The sequence below is a fragment of the Daldinia caldariorum genome, assembly GCF_022478825.1.
Source record: "Daldinia caldariorum strain CBS 122874 unplaced genomic scaffold F4812scaffold_21, whole genome shotgun sequence".
NCBI lineage: Eukaryota > Fungi > Ascomycota > Sordariomycetes > Xylariales > Hypoxylaceae > Daldinia > Daldinia caldariorum.
The window spans coordinates 290,169-310,209 of record NW_025953057.1 but is presented as its reverse complement, the minus strand read 5'-3'; the positions used below and the strand labels follow the sequence as shown (position 1 = coordinate 310,209).

Below are 20,041 nucleotides of genomic sequence, written 5' to 3'. Positions count from 1 at the left end.
TGATATTCTTTACCATGTGAAGCACCTATAAAGTAACTACAACATTGAAAGCTTCGTCTTTCTAATTCTTGTTTTTACTAAAAACCTAGGTTAGGTACCTTAGTTACTTGATAAAGAAGCAGCTACATGTTCTCTTCGTCGTCGTCAATTGTTATTTCTTTACTATTAGTTATTTCATGTTCTCAATGCGGTGAAATGCGGATATAATAATCGTAGAACATACTTCTTCCGGATACGATTTTTGTATTTTACGGTTGGAACAAACATTTCTTCACTTCACTTCAATTTACTTAAGTCTATTTTTTAACATACGATGCCTTCTTGCTTGCTCGTCTAATATTTAAACTCTCCCCGTCCCATATCAAAGCTAATAATTTTCATCGGCGTAGAATGTAGCAATATTCACCCCTTAGGTTTCACTTAACTAAATGTATAAGATTACCTACCTGGTAGGTGCCTCTTAAGTAATTTTCTAATATTATCTAATAAATCCTTTTTTAAGTACCGAGTAATGATTCTACATAGGTACTAATTTACTTGAAATTGTCATGTGCATATAGGGCTGCTTTCAAAGCACTCAGTTTGTTGACCTTATCTTTCTGCAGTTGAGATTTTGGCAACGAGGGCAAGATAAAATAACCCCCCTGTCAATGTTCGATTATAATAATGAAGTTCAATAACCCCAAGTACGTCCCGGCGTATTTACGTCAGAGTTGAGTTTTGGCATATCATCCCCCCAAGACCCCTCATGAGAACGTAACGAGAACGTCAATCCCTGGCCGGACCGGCCCCCATCATGGTACGCCGAATTCCAAGTAGTCAATTCCATTCCCATTTGACGGACTTAAAAAAACACCTATTACTCCTAACAAATCAAGACCCGGCTCCTATCGCATGCTTATAATATGATCTCCTTAGCATCCTTAACAACACCTTCGCTAGGGCAGTATGGGCACTTGTATCGGCTGCCTTTAGCTAGTCTATGCAAGCTCTCTTTCGCGAGAACGTGACCGCACGGTAGGATGACGGGAGGGTTTGATTCGGTGGTTTGTTCCTTGCTGACTGGGCACACAAAGATAGAGTGGTACATCATACTCCGGGGAAGTGGTGTCTCAAAGGCCAGTTCGTTGGCCGTTGTCCACTCGGTACCCTTTGCCTTCGTTTTAGTGTTGTACTTGATTAACCAAGGCAAAGCCAGAGCGCCGGCCGTAACCGCAACGTAGAGAGGAGATTCAGCCGATAAGCCTAGAAGGGAACAGAATTCTCTCGTAAACGATGCTGAGACCTCGTCGAAGGCGGCTGAGATGTCGAATATAGAGCTGTACGGCGAATCTGCTAGGTTCTGGGAGTAGACTATCGCAGCGCTAAGCTGTCGAATCTCGCGTAGATGGCGCTGCTGAAAACGACCAAAGTTTTCCCTAGCATATTGCAGTGCACCTTGCACCCCGTTCTCCGGCGTATCGGGAAGTCCATTGATTCCGGGGCCTTTAAAAAGCCATATGAACTGTAGCTTGCAGAGCTCAAATTCGAGGTTCGAGCCGCGCGCTTCGAGTTCCACACAATTCTCCCTGGCCCAGCTTATAGCGGGCAATAAGTTATGGGCTTTGAGAGCCGAAAGAATGGAATACATATCGGCGAAGGAGGATTGGAGGGCCTGGGATTGGAATGCTGTTAAGTCGGAAGGGATATCAGCATCAGTTATTATGGCGTCGGTAGGTGGCAAATATTCAGGAGACATGACAGGATGAAAGTTGGGTTTGGAAGATGGCTGCTGGGATTCGGATGCGGATTCGAATTCGGATTCGAGCTGTTGAGCTTGGGCAGGTCCAGGTTGTTGTCGATGTTCAGGTTCAAGTTCAGATTGTTGCTGCACTTCATTAATAAATGTCGAGGCCACACCAAATTGACCTTCTCGTAGCAAATGCATGACGATAGCCCGGTTTATAAGAGTCGAGTGGGATTGCATGGGATCGTGTTCGGTGGGAAGAGAGCCCAGAGCTTTAGGGAAAGCGGCCTTGAGGGCCTTGTTGAATTCATTCTGAGCTTTATAAACATGTCTTAAATCGCTATTTAATCCATCTAGTTGCTCCTTGATGGGATTTTGTAGTTTGGCGAGGGTTAGATTGGTGGTATGAGGATTATTAGCTGATGCGTTCCGTGTTAGTATTGCTAGGTACCTGATTGTGTATTATGTTATGAGGGGAAATTTATGTTCGTGAATCTTCCTATTTACCTGATGCCACCTTCTCCCGCGCGTCGGTGAGTAGGTCTATAATCTTGTCGACATCTTGTACGGCATCGGACAGTTTAGCTGAGCCGATCAGCTTTTCCAGGTCCTTCTGTAATTGTAAAAATGCCATTTCGGTCGTGTAAGTTACTTGTGTGTAAGTTACTTGTCCTCGTGATCGTGATCAAGGTTTCAAGGTTTCGACGCTACGGAAAATACCTAGAGCCTTTCTGACGGCGCTTTATAACGAACAAAAGAAAGTTCAGGGGCTGGGAGAGCTGGCCGGGTTGAGAAGGTTAAAAGAGGTTCAGGATTGAATTGCATGACAGACTGCAAACTCAAAAGTCAGATGATGGCGACCTGCATTATTCACGGCAAGTGGCGATACCGATTCAATGGTTAGGTTAGTTACCATATGTACCTAGGTAAGTACCATAAATGTCAAAGCTACGGCAGGCGTTGCATAGAAATCGGATGATTTAGCCTGTATCGGGACTTCCAGTCTACCCGTCTAGCTGTCTAGGTACCTACCTTGGTACGGGTAGCAATGACGCATATTAACCCCACTTTAAGTAGTTCAAACTCCCTTGTCCCTACATCATTTGTTAGTTGGCTCCAGTACTGACGATCCACACTGGTCAGACTGGCCAGAACTGTGTGACTTGGGATCGAACTCCTTTATTTATTGGCCAACAAGACGGTAACTTCTCTAGTTGTTGATCGGTGTAGGGGGTAGCTACCTGTGTTACCTATTTAGTTACCCATTCAGTTACCTACCCAGCAGCTAAGAAACCAGCTAACTTTTACTTTTTTGGAGATCCAAAGTAACATTCAACACCACCTTCGTCACATGCCAGCTTTCAACAACCCATCACTTGTAATTCGTCATCTTTGTTAATATCTAATAGCTACCCTGTTCGATATGTTTTTACTATCCAATTTCAGCGCATTATGAACTCTAGATTAGTACGAGATAGAGGGTTAGGAGCGCAACCATGTCGTTGCGACCGTTTGTATCCTCGCCCGAGCACAAGGGGCAACGCGATGACGAATTGGCACATATGAGGAATTCGGCGCAAAAGAATATGGCCTCGAACCAGTTAGATCGAGCGATAACAGCTCCCTCCGACATGAGACAAATCACATCTACCCAAACTTCGTTACCCGTTCATCAGCGTCGCCAGGTTATCATTCCAGACCCCGTTGCCTTCAGATATTTAGAAGGGGATTCGTGTGTTATCGTCGCCGAGCAGAGGCGAGAACTACGGGGGTACGAGTTATACCTAGTTGAACAATGGGCTTGCTCCCGCCAGTCACCTACTCTTGTTATCGTTACATATACCGGAGACGACAAACATGTCGTTGTTGCTGGTGTTCTGAGCGTCCCGGCTGATGAGAAAGCTTGGTCGCCAAAGCTGCGTCTCTATTTCAAGGCTATCCAGCAGTACCATGCGCGGCCGAAAGAAACGGATAGGGGCGAACTATTAATGGTAACAAATTTAAGTAGCTTTCCTTCCGCTTTAACTGTCATACCGGTTCCCGACGGCGATATCAGGAAACATCGAAAGGAGTTTATTGTCATTGAAGATCTAAAGAGGCTCGGATGTTCTGGTCGATCTGGGATGACCCTGTCCGAGCCTACAGGCGCAGCGAAAACCAAGTTCTACCAGCTATATAAGACAACCGAGAAGATGCCGTTTTCCGATGTTGTCATTGAGCTGGTCAAGATCTGCCAGGTGGCTCTCCTATTATTCGGAAAACTGGAACAGGTTTATATTGATGGACTTCTCTGCGACGTAACCGAAACTGCCATTGGTGATTGGTGGACCGAGTTTGGAACTGAATATTACAACATAGAACCGACCGACGGTATTTTAGGCCCCACGACCGTTGCCGCATTACTTGGTTTACTGATGGGCGCCCGAAATAGGCTAAGCTACTTTGGAGCGCCCGTCCCAAAGGATGTATTTGACATCGAGGCCACTGAAAAAGGCATCTCTTATTTTCAAAAATACCAGAAGTTAGAGAGAACACGCCGATTAGACCGGCAAACTATGCACAAGCTTCGTACCGTGACTGCGAAAGCAGCCGCGGGTGAAGGCTGGGGCGTACAGAAGGCAGTTAAATCAACGATGACTGAAATAGGCGGAAAGCGAGGCGAGATCGTTCTTGGCATGGTCAGTGGACGTGATAAAGGCGGGATCGGTGACATTGAGACCCTGGATCTTGATAGATTAATTAGCCTGGTCTCCGGAGAGCGAGCGAAGTGGCTATGGTTCGGTAAGCCTAAGCGTTCTACTGCCGACAATCACGAAAAGCCCATTTCCGATATGAGTAATATTCTATTCGGCAAGGAGGATGGCCCTAGTCAAACAAAAAAGACGCACATAACGCCTTTGGAGGAAGAGGCGGCAGAGACTCGCCGGCGAGAGGACACTCCTCCGGTTTATTCAACCCCAGCTCCCGGGTCCGCCGTTAGCGTAGGTGATAGCCCTGGGGATAAGGATGCCATCCGGCGTGGATTCAAGAGTGTAGCTCGAGATGCCCGTTCAGGTCTCGGACGTATAAAAGATGCTGTGTATAGTGGAGGAGGCCTACGCAGTCATAACAATCGGCTTCCGAAAGATGAATCATCGGAATCTGCCATCACCGGGCCGCGGTCATCCGTGCTATCTGATCCCTCTACCGGGGCCATGACCAGTTCAAGTTCTGGTCCACTTCCAGGCCAGATTGGCAGGGCTTTTACATGGAAGACAAAGCCGGAAGAGTATCTGAGTGCTATGAGAAGGGACAAGGAGATCGAGTCAGCTCCAGCCTCGATAGCCTTATCAGGTGTAGAAGAGACACCTTACAAAGAAATTCGGACAGCCTCTAAAATAAATGGCTACGTGCAAAGGCCTATACACGAGGACTTCAAACGTGGTTCACTGGCCGTAGAGGTGCGAAATGAAGTGACAGCGACTGTTGAATCCTCGGTGGCAAACTCGATTGTCGCCGAAACTGATCTTCAGGGACCGTTCGTCGAGACAGAGCAGCGGTTTAGCACTATTTTACCAAGTCTACATAGGCGACATAGCATCGGGGTTTCGCGGCCTCCTGAGCGAGGCGCCTTGAACGAAGCTAGATGGGCACGAAGACTTTCATTCGGGGACGCTGAAGAAGCCGTCCTCCGATGGGAGGAGATCGTTGGTCTCGACCAGAGCGTCGAATCGGATAGCATAGAAGCCCTGGAGAAATATGGCTATCTTACGGGACTCGCCAGGAGTTTGTACGTGGATATTCTTGATATAAAGCAGAGCATCGAGCCCTGGGCGGATTCCAAGGTTAAGTCAGTCATCGAAATAGATGACTATTACGCGCGGCAACAAGAAGAGCTGCAGGCACTCTACGATCAGCTCGCAGCGGCATATAGACGGACCAAAGAGGATTCGCAGGAGACAATCGCTGCTCAAAGGGCACGAATCACGGAGGCACTTGGAGAAGTTGGAGTACAAGCAGCCAAATTAGAGTACGAGATTAACGCTCTTGTTTCCCGCGTACAAGATGTGGAGGAGGGCGTTGCGCAGTTCGAGATACAAGTGGACGAAGTGGAGCGGAGAGCAGACGAGCTCAAGATACAACTCGAGACGGAGAGTTGGCTACATTGGGCAGTGAGAACACTAACTGGAATCGGTACAGGGCCGAATATTACGAGACCACGGCAATAACCTGAACAGCAGGAATGATTATTCGTTGTTTTTATTCGAATCCGAAGCAAGATATTTGCGTGATAGGTCTACTGTTTTTTTCTTCTTCTTTGGAGATTTGTTTTTCACTAGTATATCTAAGAGGACTACCTAGGGGCAAAAGAAAAGGAGAGAGAGAGAGAGAAAGAGAAAGAGAAGGCATGTTGCATTTGGCGAAGCGAGCATTCCGAGTTGAAACAACTCATTATCATTTAGGTACTTTAGTAAATTACTTGTACGTCTAGATACCCGGGCTAGCGTAATAGATCCCATTGCCATTGTAGTTAGTATAATTTTTTGATAGGCTTGAATTTCTTGGATTTGTTTGACATCTTTTGAGGAAATACGTGTTTGGGTGACATCAATACTTACTCGAGCAGTGGATCTTGGGGTAAAATAACGTATGGAGGATAAGGAGAACAGATGGCACCAGCTGAAAAGATGTACTGACGTAATTGGATATAATTGGATTACGACGTTAAGGAGACATTGCATTGCATTGCCTACCTCCTGTATGTACTTCGTACATAGGTACGTTTTAGGTACGTATCCTTAGGTAAGCATCGTCCGAACCGGAAATGTCCGACCAGTTGTGGAGTTAGAGAACAGCCTAGATGGTTTTAGATAGGGCGGACAGGGGGGGCGGACAGGGCGAACAAGCCCTTCTAGCGCAGATTATCATTGATTATCGCCTATCATCGACTCATTATCAGCATTATCAGCACGTGATTTAGGCTTTCAAACAACGGGGTGTACCTACATAGTAAGGTTTAAATCGTCCGGACTTAGTCGTTCGGGGGTCGGGTCATGCAGTGTCATAACTTTACCTTAATACTAAACCCGATTGCATTTTTGGGGGAGCAAGAAAAAGCTACTTCTTCATTCCTACCTTTCTCAATCTTTACTCTTGTACACACAACTTCTTGCACACAACACACACACACAAAAACACACCCTCCCACCTTACCACACTTCTACATTCTTGCGAATTATCATCACACCTATATGTTCAATTACTAGGTAGTCTACCGTTATCTTCAAACCCCCCCTATCGATATGAGCGCATCCTCCAGAAATGCTGCCCGTAAGGCGGTATTTATAAACCCCTTTGCAGGGAGGACGGCTGCTCGACCGGGTCTCGTCCTCCCATCAGCCTACTTGGGACGACAGAGCCGACAACTTCCCTCAGATTTCGCTGTGCGAGCCCTTCTGATTCCTATTCGAAGCATATCAACCGAAAGGCATTCAGTTGGGCTGTCTGATGGACCGCCCCCTGGATTCAATGCGGAGCAGGCTAAGAAACCCCTTCCCAAGACAGACACGGCCGCCGCGAACAAGAAAGCATCGGAGACCAAGGTTAAAGCAAACGAGGGCACGGCAATTGAAAAGGCGACGCCACTTTCTGTCGGCGAGGCTTCTGACGAATCCAAGTCTTTGACCGAGTTGGCCGCGAAAAAGGACACCGATATTGAGAAGCAAAGTGGAAAACAAGAGAAGAAGTTGACTTTGGGACAAAAGATCAAGCATGAGATCCAGCACTACTGGGACGGCACGAAGCTGCTGGCGACGGAAGTCAGGATCAGCAGCAAACTCGCGTTAAAGATGGCTGCTGGTTACGAATTGACGCGACGAGAGAACCGACAACTGCGACGTACAGTCCAGGATCTCGGACGCTTAGTTCCCTTTTCAGTCTTCGTCATTGTCCCTTTTGCCGAAGCGCTCCTGCCTATCGCCTTGAAATTGTTCCCCAACCTGCTGCCTAGCACGTACGAAGCGCAGCAGTCCAAGGACAAGAAGGCCGCGACGCTACGTGCGACCCGTAAGGAGGTCAGCTCTTTCCTACGTGAGACTCTGAAGGAGACGGGACTTCCTCTGTCGCCTTCGACGACGCAGAAGGAGGAGTTCGCTACATTCTTCCGAAAATTACGGGCCACCGGGGAGAAGCCGAGCACGGAAGACGTCATCAAGGTTTGTAAGGCATTTAGGGACGACCTGACCCTTGACAACTTGTCAAGGCCGCAGCTCGTGTCCATGTGTCGGTACCTAAATTTGAACACGTTCGGCACCGATACCATGCTCAGGTACCAAATTCGTCACAGGATGAGGCAAATCAAGAGGGACGACAAGGCTATCAGCTTCGAAGGCGTTGACAGTCTCAACGTCGCAGAGCTGCAAACCGCATGCGCCAGCCGAGGCATTAAGACGCATAGTGTATCCCCTAGCCGACTACGGGAGGACCTTCAATCTTGGCTGGACCTACGGTTAAAGCACGGCGTTCCTTCGACGCTACTCGTGCTAAGCAATGCTTACATGTATAGCGAGAAGACAGAAGGTGGTTTCCAGAGCCAGATCGAAGCCCTAACAGGCGTGCTGTCGTCTATCCCCGAGGAACTGTACCACGAGATCGAGCTCGAGGTGCACAATGCCGAGGGCGCGGCGACCAACAAGCAGCGTCTCGAAGTCCTCAAGGAACAACAGGATCTCATCGAGGAAGAGAACGAGCAAAACCAGGAGAACCAGGAAACAGGTCTTGCAACTCCCAAGGATGTGGACGACATCGACGAGAAAGAAGACCGCGCTCAAGCTGCTGCAGCAGAGCAGGGTCTCAACAAGGAAGTAGTCGGCGAAGCTGTTGACGCCGAGGCCGACCAGGCGCAGGCTAAGGGTGCGCTTCCGCAGGAAGAGCAACAGCAACAGCAACAGAAGAACGTAGCAGAGGAAAAGCAGGTAGAGAAATAGAGAGATGCAGCAGCAGCAGCATATACAGCCGCGACGGCAATTAACGAAAACCCAGTGAATGAATGGACGGGGATAACATTTGGCATCGCTTCTCCTTTGTTTAAAGCCTTACAAGGTGTATTACGGCAACCAAGGTCTTGCCGGTGTGTATCACAAGCGATCAAATGGAGGTTTGTAGAGAGGATGGATGGAAACTTGGGAGTAGCGGTTTTCTTCATATACATACATACCTAAGGTGCCTCTACCACGCCTACGATACTAGGTGAGAAAAGGAAGAAAGGGAGTGAAGGTTTTTATTTTTTAGGGTTTTCTTTTATCATAGAAGAGAAATTTCGTCATCATGGAATTGAGGTGGCGAAAATAGACTACTCTAATTTTTTTTCTCCAATTCTTTTTTTATGGGAAAGATGTTTTCGATGAAGCTAGCGATAGGCACAACTTTTATATTATATTTGGTGCTGGTGATGATTAATTAACTTAAAGGATGGGGAGGATTGCTGGCACCATCATGTAATTCTTTCTGCTACCTAGTACTCTACTACATGGAAGCATTTTATTTACGGAGCAGCATGCCGCACCATTATCGGGCTAACTGATCTCGTCCCAATTATGCTAGGTTAGGTAGGTCGGTACGTAGAGAAGGTTTAGTCAGATATAAGGGTTGTATTGTGAAAGAGTAAAAAGGACTCGTTAGTAACGAGGCTAGCCAAGGTTAAGTTTATTTATAGGTACAATACAGGTATCTTGCATGTGCCCACGTTTTTTTTCTTCCCGCGCAGCCTCAGCCTCAGGTCGGACCTGGGTTCTCATGTCATGTACGGTACCGTCAGTACGGCCGCAGGGGTTGTAACAGAAGGAGGGAGATCAGGCTATGAGGAATTGGAAGAGAAGGAACGACGGATACATGTAGGAAATGTTACGTAGTACCTAGGTAGAGACTGCCTTGAAGATATACACACCTTACGTAAGTGCCTACCTTTTACGTGCGTATATAGGCTATTAGAAGCAAAGAGCAGGCTTGATCCTTCTGTACATCAGGTCAAAGTACAATACAATGCTGTAAGGTAGTACCTGAACCTGCAGCAAAATGCCATGCATTCATTATACATGTACCTTATATAGACGGACATGAAACTCGGGGTAGGACCCGACATGTGGCGCAGTCCCGATTAGGCAAGTGGTTGAAGCAAAAGCAGGAGCAGCAGCCCCTGGAAGCTTGTCTATTTTTTTTTCTTTCTTTCTTATCTTACGTCCTTACACTATTTACTCTCTCACCTATTTTATTTTATATTATTTTATATTTTTCTTCTTTCGATCATTTAACACTAACCAAATTTAAGGAACCCGGTACCGCGGTCCCCATCTATCGTCAACCCAAAAAAAGGTCACCAAGCTAAGCTACCCTACCTAGCTACCCCTGGGAGGGACTACCTGTGGTTCACTCCGTGAGGCTTAAATATATACATAGTATTTCCCGACTGCCTCTTGCGGAAGGGTAGAGACCAGGGGGAGGAGAGAGACGGGGCTAGAGAGCAGGTTCATCATTCTCTTGGCTCTCTACTGTGTACCTACCTACTTGTCGCAGCCTTGCAGCCCGTTCCATCATCCATCGCCTTTCAAAACCGGAAGAGCGAGATGGACATATGCAGGAGGTCGAAATATTTACATATACCTACCTAACCTAACCTAACCTGTACCAACATCCATCTTCATATTACCGTAGGTTATACAGTACCAGTGGAGATATTGATTTGATCGTGGTTTGCTAATAAAGACTTTTTTTTTACTCTATTCATCACATCTTAAAGCGTGTGGAAACACGACAGGAGAAAAAATATTAAAAATGAATTACGAACAGTTTAGTTACGAAGCAAGCATGATTATAAGGGGAAGACGGAAATGAAAACTGGATTGCCCTCGGGTGGAAATGATCACATCAGGCCAGATTAGTTCAGGTGAGTGCTACAAGTAGGTAAGGGTATATCTGAGAGATCTAGGCTAAACCAGCTTAGATCAGTCGAGCTGTTTTTCTATCTCGTTCGCATACGTCGTCGTCGTTGCATTAATTACATGCCATAGTACTATGTAATCCGCGATATCTCCATTTAGCAACCACCCGCCTGATTCGGCGTGTGCTATGTAAATTGCTGATTTAATATAACTAAAGTTGGTATAACCGAACCCTGGTCTTGGCAGATGCTCGTTTCGGTTTCATGACGGGGTGAGCCAACGTTGACCCTGCCCCGAATCCTTCTGCCCCGATCCGCGGACCGTGGGTCGTGGGTCGTCGATGCAAAATACAACGAGCCACTTTCGGCTTTAGCGACAGACCACGGGGAAATGGCCTGGCCTGGCCTGGCCTCAGCCTCTACGAGAGGATCGGATGCAAGTCCTATTATTCAGTTATATCTTTGCTGGGTTGGGGAAGAAGGAATCTTACATTTTCCTTTTCTACTCTTCCTTCTATTCATCTAGGTATATACCTACCTACCTATCCTCTCTCTTCCTCTACCTTCTTGTTATGTTTGGATACATAATGAGTATGCGGTGAAGGTTTTATTTTTCTTGAAGAGTTTCTCGTTTCCGTCTCTCCTTTTTCACTTTTCGCTCTTTTTGTTTTCTGACTCTTCGGTGTATGCTCCGGCTAGCAACCGAATATATACATTCATTTTTTATAGCACCGAGGCAGCCATGTATAGCGTACTGCCTATCGCCCTGACCTGCTGGTCGCTGCTGGCGCCGGCGATGGCCTCCCCTCTTTCGGACCTGCTCGTACCTTGGGGCCGACGCGATATTCAGCCTTCGCCGCGGCCGATAAGGACGAGGTCGATGATCAAGCGCGATGCTGATACGACCTTCAGCTTTGAACACGACTTTTCGGGTGTGACTTTGTTCTCAGGGTATGGAATCCCCTTTCCAATAAACATCATTCTCTGATATACATCATGACCATGATATATGAAATATGAAATATATGGACACCTTCGCTAACAGTCGACAGTTCTTGGGCCGCTACCAGGGGTGTTGATATTTCGCTGGACTTATCTTGCAGCGACTGTACCACATACGGTAACATCAGAGCGTCCGCCGAGTTCCCAGATGATCTTGGTGATTTCTTTCATGACATCAAAGACTTCAACCCCCTTAACGACGCCAGCTTGACGATCGGCTTCGAGGGAGTCGGTGCTACAATCGGTATCAGACTGGCCGTTGACGGTGATGGCCAGTTCACCATTCCTCTATTTAAGTCTGAAACCCCGCTGGGCATCCAGGGTCCTGGGTTCCAAGTTGGTGTTACTTTCAACGTAGACCTCATCGTTGGCGTGACAGCTGAGATCGCAACCGATACTGGTTTCGAAGTTACTATCCCTGATGGATCTTCTTACAAGATACCGCTAGACCCTAGCATCCCCAACACTGCTAACTTGTGAGTTCCTCCTGTATCTTCTTCCTCTATCCTCACCCCTGAACGGTTCAACTGTGAATTCTCAACCAGAGTACAAGGGAATAGAATAGCTAACCATCATTACAGCGCTGGCGCCCAAACGACTCTTCTCCCCTTAACCGTCGATGCGCCTGCTGAGATCACCGTGGCGCTCCGTCTACGTGTCGAAGCTGGTGTGGAGCTACCCGGAAGCAAGCTATTCGATGCAGACGCCGTTGTTGGCGCGTTCCTCTACATCCCCGAGGTCACTCTTTCGGAACAATTCTCGCAAGAATTTGATCGTAACGGTAGCATCACCGAGGCTGGTGAATGTCTCCTTCCCGCTTCCGCGGATATCAACATCAATGCGGGCGTATTTGTCGACATCGGCGCGGATATTGCTAACAACCCCATCGTTGACTTCAACCCTACGCTCAGTACTACAGTCTTCACCGCCTCGACCAGCACTTGCTTTTTGACTGCTACCGGCCGGCCCGAGGCCGACCCTACACCTGCGCTGGGTACCGGCACCGGCGCACTCACCAAGAGCACCATGCGCACCCGAACCGGAGTGTCGAGCAAGACGAAAGCCCCGGCCAAACCCACCGTCACCAAAAGACCACTCGTTACTGGCACTGGCTCATCTTCTCTCGCTCCTCCCGAGGCGACGCCTCCTGCTTCCGGCCTGGTTTGTCCTGTACCTTTGGTTACCGAGGTGCACACCACGACAGGGAAGTACACCATCACCGAGTGTGCCGCCCAAGTCATGAACTGCCCTGCCAGTCTGACCCAGATCGTCGTCGTCGACGACACCGCTACCCTAACCACGACGCACTGCCCGCTGTCCACCGGCGCTCCTTACGCCAACGCTACCACTCCTCTTCCGCGCGGCAACCCCATCCCGCTGAGCAGCCTGACGGACCCGGTCATCAATACCCTGTCCGTCGACCCCCTGGTTGTTGTGCCCACCGCGACCAGTATTCAAGCCCACCCTCGCGCCAAGAAGACCCCCGAGCCGGAAGCAGACCCGGCACCGGCGCCGGAGCCAGAGCCAAACCCGACTCCGCATCCGACTCCCGCTCCCACCAAGCCCGCCGAGCCTGCTCCTACCGAACCCGCGGATCTGGACGAGGACGACGAGGACGAGGATGACTTCGACGACGAGGATGGCGAGGACGATTCTGCTCCTCCCGCGAACGTGAACAATGCCGCCCAGCCCTCTGTCATCTACAAGACCGAGACCCAGATCGTAACTACGACCCGATGCCCCCTCTCGCACACGAAGCGCGCAGCGCCGTCGCTGCGACGCCGCCGTCACGTCTACTAGGTAGTCTCTAGTCTCTAAGCTACTTCCTCCCCTTAATCCAGTCCAGCGCTTTTACATCCTGCTGAAAGAATGCGGATGCGGGCGTCGGGCGTTTGGAGAGGTCGGAGGTAGGGAGAGCCCGGGTATATGTTTTGAATTGCATTGGTTTATTGTTTATTATTTCCCCCCCGTGTCTCTCACGAGAGTGTGACGGATGGATGGATGGGTGGGTGGGATGGAAGGAAGGATAGATAGAGCGAGATATACCAAAGGCAGATGAGACGGGGAAAAACGCCCCCCTACCTTAGGCACCTACCTTACCTAGTAGATGAGGCCCGTCGCGAAACTTTTTTTCTTCTTTTTCTTGTGTATATACCTTTTACGCATTTGTAACTTTACCAAAACAACAATATGGATGTAAATTCTTCGAGAGTGCGGAATGTTCATTGATTCAGTGCAACTGTGTCACATGACATAATATGTAGGTACTTATACTTATCTCCCATCAGGAGACCATGCAAAGTATCCTTTTATAAAATTAATAATAATTACCATTATTCTAATGACAAACTGTATCTCGTTAAGGTTTCTGCGGAGTAAAAAAAAGAGATAGGTACCTCTTAGCTTTACCTAAGTTTGTTTTGTGGGGAGGGATGTGGGTGCAAGTACCTCCCCCCTTTTCCCCCTTACTTCAGAAGAGGAAGATATAACTCACAATTAAGCACTCTTCTTCCACGTACGGCCATAAAATGTAGAAAACTCGGGATCCCGTCCGCTCTCCCATAGATAAACTGCATATTGCCGGACTAGTAGTCGGGTCGGTGACGACCGGCGAATCCCCGGTGTTGTACGTTTTTTTTTACATTTCTTTTGCCGTTTTCTTTCTTTTTCGTTTGTCTTCTTTCTCTTGCTTGTTGTGTTCGTTAGTATGCATCATGTATATAGATTGTGTGGATACGGATTCCCACGGATATGTTCGATGGAGATAGGTTCGGTCCATAGGTTAGGTCCGTATGTTAAATCTCTCCGATATTATATTTATAAGTGGCTCTATCGAGTGTCGACGGCTTGTAACTGTCGTAGTGTACATTCGTAAATACAACGGCCAAACCCACATCCGTCTTATCCTTTTTCTTTATCCTAACCGTCAATAGGACATCTGTATTCCCTCTCGCGACCGAACTCGTCCACTTCTCTGGGGTCACCTTTTGCTGCCTCCTTCGCTTGCAGTGCGTCTAGGCAAGCTTTGTGGTATATGTGCCTACAAGCTAAGACGACGAGCGGACCTAGGGGTTGGTCTTTCCTCTTCCCATAATCATCTCCATTTGGCTCGACAGCAGAGCCGTGAATGCCCTGTTCACCGTTAGCGGCATGTCCCTCCGCTGAGCCTGGACCATCGCTTCGCTCCGTGCTTTTGCCCTTCCCCTTTCCGGCATAAGATTCGGTCTCTTGCGACAAATCACCTTTGCCCTTTCCGCGCGTCATAGACTGGTTGAGCAAAGCGGCCTTCTTTTGCTCCCGTCTCTTGTTTTCAATAGCCTGCTTCTCTTCCCAGGCCTCAAAAACATTACCAGAAACCCCAGGTCCCCAAACTCGTTTCCCACAAGCTTCGCACGTAGACCCTCTAGGTCGCCATCCTCGTTGGCGGAGCTCTACCGCCTCTTTAACGTTGACGAAAAGCTGCTGCTCCAAGAGCCTATTTGAAAGCTGTAAGATGGATTCCTCATATGCATATGCTGAGAAAATCGAAGTTAGAACAGCTCGTAGGTCTGCAAGGTTAGGCGAAGTGGCAGCTGCTCGAGTTAGGAAGCCTCGGAGGATCCGAAGAAACGTGAGACTGCCCCCCGAGCTCGCTATACGGTTGGTAGGAAGGGTCCCATTCTGAGTGGATGTTGCTGTCATAAGCGCCGTGAATGTGTGCTGAACGAGGGAGCGCAGGAGTCCCACGAGCTTATCGCTATCGAGAACCGGGGATGGAGAAGCAGTACTAGAGACTCTGATCGGTTTAGATGGCGTGACAACAGATGATAAACGCCGCGTGATTTGAACCGTGGTATCTATTAACTCGAGCCATAATGCTTCATCGGAGGTAAGTTCGCTTGGCGATGGCGAGTTTCGTCGACCGACCGCATTGAGCTTCTTAGCCATCTTCATTTGTCCCTGGCACAGCCAGATACCAACATGCGTATACTTCTGCAGTCCCCTGAGAAGATCTTCGGCCGACTCCTTGACGTCTACGTCCTCGAAATGCTCATCTGCATTTGCCACTAGTCCCTTGAGAGCTGACTCTAGAGTTCCCAAATGCTTAGTTAGGCGGCCCATTGCATCTTGAACTTGTCCTTCTCGGGCCATGAGGATAACTACTGCGTCCACGACACCGGTATCTTCCATAGCCGGTAGTAGCTTGTCGAGCCTTAGATTGGTAGCTTGTACAATACCGACGTAATCTGAGACATGTGAAGAATTATACCGGCACATAAGCTGGACGTATTGCTCAATGAAATCTCTGTCTAAATTTGCAGCTGGTTGTCCTGAAGTTTCAGAGTCGGGCTCAAGTAGAGCCTGAAGGTACGCGAACTGCAACTCCGACCCATCTTCAAGTGAGTCCACGACAAACCTATGTAGGTCTGGTGCATACGCGGCTATGATCTGGGCCGCCTTTATCGGGTCGAGCTCGACAAAGTCCCGCGAGTTATTCTTAATAACGTCGTGCACATCTTGGATTTGTCTCTTGGTAAGATTGGCCTGGGGCCGTAAACATTCCGCGACGCAGTCGAAAACGTCTACTTGGTCTTCTGGATCCTCAAAGTAGGTCTGCAATAGCTTTCCGTACTGCTTGTCATTCCTGTATATCCGCTTTAGGATACGATAGAAGCATGCCTTCTTGAATAGGGGTATCATTGCTGATATGTCTGGCGGCTGGTATATAGAGAGTAGATATTCCGCACTCAATTGGGCGTCTTCGGCTAAGTCTATACCAGGATAGTTACATAACCCAGCGAGGACTTTGTCAAGTGTAGAACCTGATATGAGAAGATATTGCGGGAATTTAGGAAGATTCCGCGCTATGAACATATCCAGATATATAGTATCCTCTGGTGCAAAGTCGTTCGGGTTCATGATCTCTAATAGAATAGACATGACGTACTGGCGGTCGACAGTTAAGCCGAATATTTGTTCTTCTGGTAAGTCTTTTCTGGTCCCACCGTTGAGTTGTTTCTCCTGAGATTCGTTCAGAAAGGAATCTTCAAACGCTTCGTTCAGCGCGCTTAAGAAACTCGGCGCGTCGTACTGCAGTATCATCCTTAGATATGGGAAAGATGGTTCTTCCGCTTCTTTCGGACGTGTGAGAAATACTTTGCCGCTGCCCTTAGGCCAGCTTATACTCTTCCCGGAAAAGAGAAACCAGTAGAGCTCAGCTTTGGCCTGAGAAGCGACTCCATCTTCCATCCTATCACCCGTAGGGTATACCCTTCCGGTTAATGTGTAAGAGAGATATGGGAACATCTTAAGCGCATTAACCCCAGATATCTCATCTTCCATTAAATCTCCGGAATTTGTATATTCTGTGTTTTGTACCAGAGGTATTAGTAGAGTAAGGAGGTCGATAAGAGGCGTGATGTAATCAAATAACGCCTGATTCCAGACGTAAATAAGGGCATCATAAAGACCATGCTGCTTGCAAAGCGAAGTTATCTGGTCGATATCGAGAGTGGCAGTTTCCATATGACATATAACCTCTTCCAAGCGGCCTTCCCAGCCTTTACCGACGTAGTGAGTAACCATAGCCTTAACGGCGGTAGGCGGTACGATAAGTATCGTTTTTTCGAGAATATACGGTTCTAACACCTCTAAAAAGATACCCTCGACACCGGCGTCTTCGTACCATTCGTACATCTCATCAAAAAGGAAATCCTGGTCTCCCACACTTTGGCAGGCGATAAAACAGGTTTCTGCGAGTTGTCGCAGATGCTGATCGTCTACCGATGCCTTGTTTTTCTGCCGTTGACCGAATGCATATTTCAGGGATGCACTCATGATCTCCATCACCTTATCACGTACCATTCGGTGTCTGAGGGTAGCATCTTCCGGAAGGCCGACGGTTAGTTTATTTGCATCCCCAGTGTAGTATGTTGTTGCTAACTGTATTGCACCAATATAATCGCCGTTTTCCATCAACGCTATTAGTCGATCAGCCCAGTTCGATAACGCACCGATGGATACATCATTGAACCCTAGTAGGAAGATGCGGCCCTTATACGCCTTGAAGCTCATATAGAAAGCATCTGCGACAACACCGTGCATTGACGTGTCGTCTTCGTCGAGCTGCTCAACCAAATTGTGTAATTGGGCGGAAAAGAGATCAGCATGATAGATATACTTATGGATCAGATCAAAAGCCTCCGTCATCCTCATCGAGCGATCTTCTAGGACAATGAGTCTCTGCGTGATCGTCAAGACAGTCAAAACAGAGCGGCTGAGCCATTGTACTGCTACGATTGCTTCTTCGCAAGTCCATCTGCTGCGCGCTTTGAATTTGAGGGCGGGAGGTTTATCCCTGTCGTTCGTAGGTATCTCATCCACATCTAGGACGGTGAGCACATTCGACCAGCAGTAGACTAATTTGACTTTGGATATAGTGCTACCAGTGACAGGATCGGGCACTTTCAGTTTGACAGCCGGAAACCACGCCAGACAGCCAGTCATAGCGCTGTGTGGTGCTACGTCTCTTGGCCTGGCCGACTTGTGCTGTGTCTGCGCAACTGGCGTCGTCGAGACTATGACTAGTAAATAGGGAGTAAGCATTGCCGTAAGACCCATCGTATCTGTCGCCCGTTCCACATTCCCAAGCGGCAACGGAGAAAAGGCCAAGACAGTGCTGGGTTTCAGGGGCTTGCCTGACGTGGGAGGCGGAGCATCTGGATAGCGACCTAATATCCTTACCGTCTTGACCGTCCGCCCGAGAGCGCCGGTGCCACGCGTCGCAAGATGAGAGAATGCCATTCCGCGGTCATCGGCGGAGACTAGAGCAGTGTGCCTAGTGCCCAGAAATCCTAGATGAGTTATTGCCACATTAGGCATATGACCGTCCATTGCCCGATTTTGTAGTTGAGTTGAATCCAGGGGAGGAATATGGAGAAAGGGGCGAGAGACTCGGCTGGTATCCCACGTGAATATGTCACCGCTCGCATGGCCACCGCCTATCGTTGTGTGATCTGCGGATATAGCAATAGCGGTGATGGGTCCAGATTCAACAGCTGTAGCGAATTAGCCAAGAATTGTTTCCAAAGTAGTTGAAACCAGTATATACCTTTTGTGCCTGGGCCAATGATAATCTTTAGATTTTGATTATAATCGAACATTAGGATTATGCCTTTCGTGGTGCCCAACACGATGGACGCAGAAATAGCTATACAGGTAGGTGAGCCAAAATTGCGCCTTCCAGCTTCAGAAAATGTCTGTCCGTTTAGCTTCTTTAGTTTAGTCCATCGTACGACCTCCCACGGCGGCGTAGGAGTTTCGGTCTCGCTAGATTCCAGTGGAAATTGGCTGCTTATGGACTCCTGCCTGCTATGTCCCGCCAGAAAAGCAGGCGAAGACGGTCGAGGAGACAACGCCGAAGGTGAAGCTATGCGAGATTGAAACCGCCTATCAAAGGGCCTGAATGAGGGTGTGGGACTGTTAAGCCCAGCGCGAGAAGCGAGAGAAGGTACTCTACTACTCCCAGGAGAGGATATCATGGAACCCTGAAGCTGTCAGCTAACATGATCTCTCTCTCTTTTTGTACACGGGTAAAATTATAGCAAGTAGCGAAGCTTACTTGGAGCGAGGGAGAATCATCGGGCACAGAAAGTAAGGAACCAATGGGGCTCCCGGGTCTTCGAGGTAGACCCTCGCTGGATCCTGCTTCCAAAGCATCATCATCATCGCGATCTCGTAGGAGTTGGCGATACCGATTCGCGACAGCTCGATTTCCTAGACTCTGATCGGAGGCGACGCTCTTTGACTCCCCTTCAACTCCCTCCTCTGTGTGCTCATCTTCCGCATCGTGTTCCGGCTTAATTGTCTCCTCGTCGCTTGATGCCGCATCTCCATCAGGAGATAGATCTAGGTGATCATCGTCCATACTGACAGCCCCATCGTCTTTCTCCGGGGAAGGCAAGCTCATCGAGACGTCCACATTAGGCGCATGACTTCAAATATGATCGCTACTTTGTATATTACGTTCCGTGGTACCAGGAAGGTACCTAGGTGGTCTTTTGTTTGAATTCGTTTCACGATCTCGTAGTTATGAAGAGCTATACCCTTATTATCTGTAACGGCTCCGTCGGACGTTGGAGATTTAGGAGGTAATTGTCGGAACGAGATCACGAGACGGAAGAAGGTATGGTGGGGCGTTTTGTAGAAAGATGATTCTCTATCAACTTCCAAGTCGGAAGGAATAGAGGAAGAAGGTGAAGTGGTACAGAGTTGTTTTAGACGGTTTACACGTTTTAGACGCTATTGCAGCTCCTCTTCAATCCATCCATAGCGTACCTACCTAGAATGTACCATGTAGGCACAAGGGACCTGCTGAGCTCAGTGAGGAACGTCGCCAATCACAGACGAGTACCCACTAA

General features: G+C 48.4%; 5 protein-coding genes across 5 annotated transcripts; 3 read left to right on the top strand and 2 right to left on the bottom strand.

Moving 5' to 3' along the window:
* Positions 1-407: 407 nt before the first annotated feature.
* Positions 408-2,597, bottom strand: F4812DRAFT_443787 (CTLH/CRA C-terminal to lish motif domain-containing protein). The gene is made up of 2 exons (XM_047935433.1): positions 2,234-2,597; positions 408-2,145 (listed from the first exon to the last, which is right to left on the bottom strand). Exons 1-2 carry the CDS (start codon positions 2,358-2,360, stop codon positions 899-901), a joined length of 1,374 nt encoding a protein of 457 aa, XP_047786525.1. The 5' UTR covers positions 2,361-2,597; the 3' UTR covers positions 408-898.
* A 276-nt stretch (positions 2,598-2,873) lies between these two features.
* On the top strand, positions 2,874-6,438 carry F4812DRAFT_443785 (uncharacterized protein). The gene has a single exon (XM_047935432.1). It carries the CDS (start codon positions 3,223-3,225, stop codon positions 5,932-5,934), a length of 2,712 nt encoding a protein of 903 aa, XP_047786524.1. The 5' UTR covers positions 2,874-3,222; the 3' UTR covers positions 5,935-6,438.
* A 570-nt stretch (positions 6,439-7,008) lies between these two features.
* On the top strand, positions 7,009-8,691 carry F4812DRAFT_462958 (LETM1-domain-containing protein; the record flags this gene model as incomplete). Its single annotated transcript, XM_047938128.1, has 1 exon — positions 7,009-8,691. One exon carries the CDS (start codon positions 7,009-7,011, stop codon positions 8,689-8,691), a length of 1,683 nt encoding a protein of 560 aa, XP_047786523.1.
* A 2,691-nt stretch (positions 8,692-11,382) lies between these two features.
* Positions 11,383-13,442, top strand: F4812DRAFT_462957 (uncharacterized protein; the record flags this gene model as incomplete). The annotated part of the gene is made up of 3 exons (XM_047938127.1): positions 11,383-11,591; positions 11,693-12,118; positions 12,224-13,442. 3 exons carry the CDS (start codon positions 11,383-11,385, stop codon positions 13,440-13,442), a joined length of 1,854 nt encoding a protein of 617 aa, XP_047786522.1.
* A 500-nt stretch (positions 13,443-13,942) lies between these two features.
* On the bottom strand, positions 13,943-19,943 carry F4812DRAFT_215917 (Golgi CORVET complex core vacuolar protein 8-domain-containing protein). The gene is made up of 3 exons (XM_047930389.1): positions 19,243-19,943; positions 18,733-19,168; positions 13,943-18,679 (listed from the first exon to the last, which is right to left on the bottom strand). The coding sequence occupies exons 1-3, from the start codon at positions 19,588-19,590 to the stop codon at positions 14,562-14,564; spliced, it is 4,902 nt and encodes a 1,633-aa protein (XP_047786521.1). The 5' UTR covers positions 19,591-19,943; the 3' UTR covers positions 13,943-14,561.
* Between the last annotated feature and the right edge of the window lie 98 nt (positions 19,944-20,041).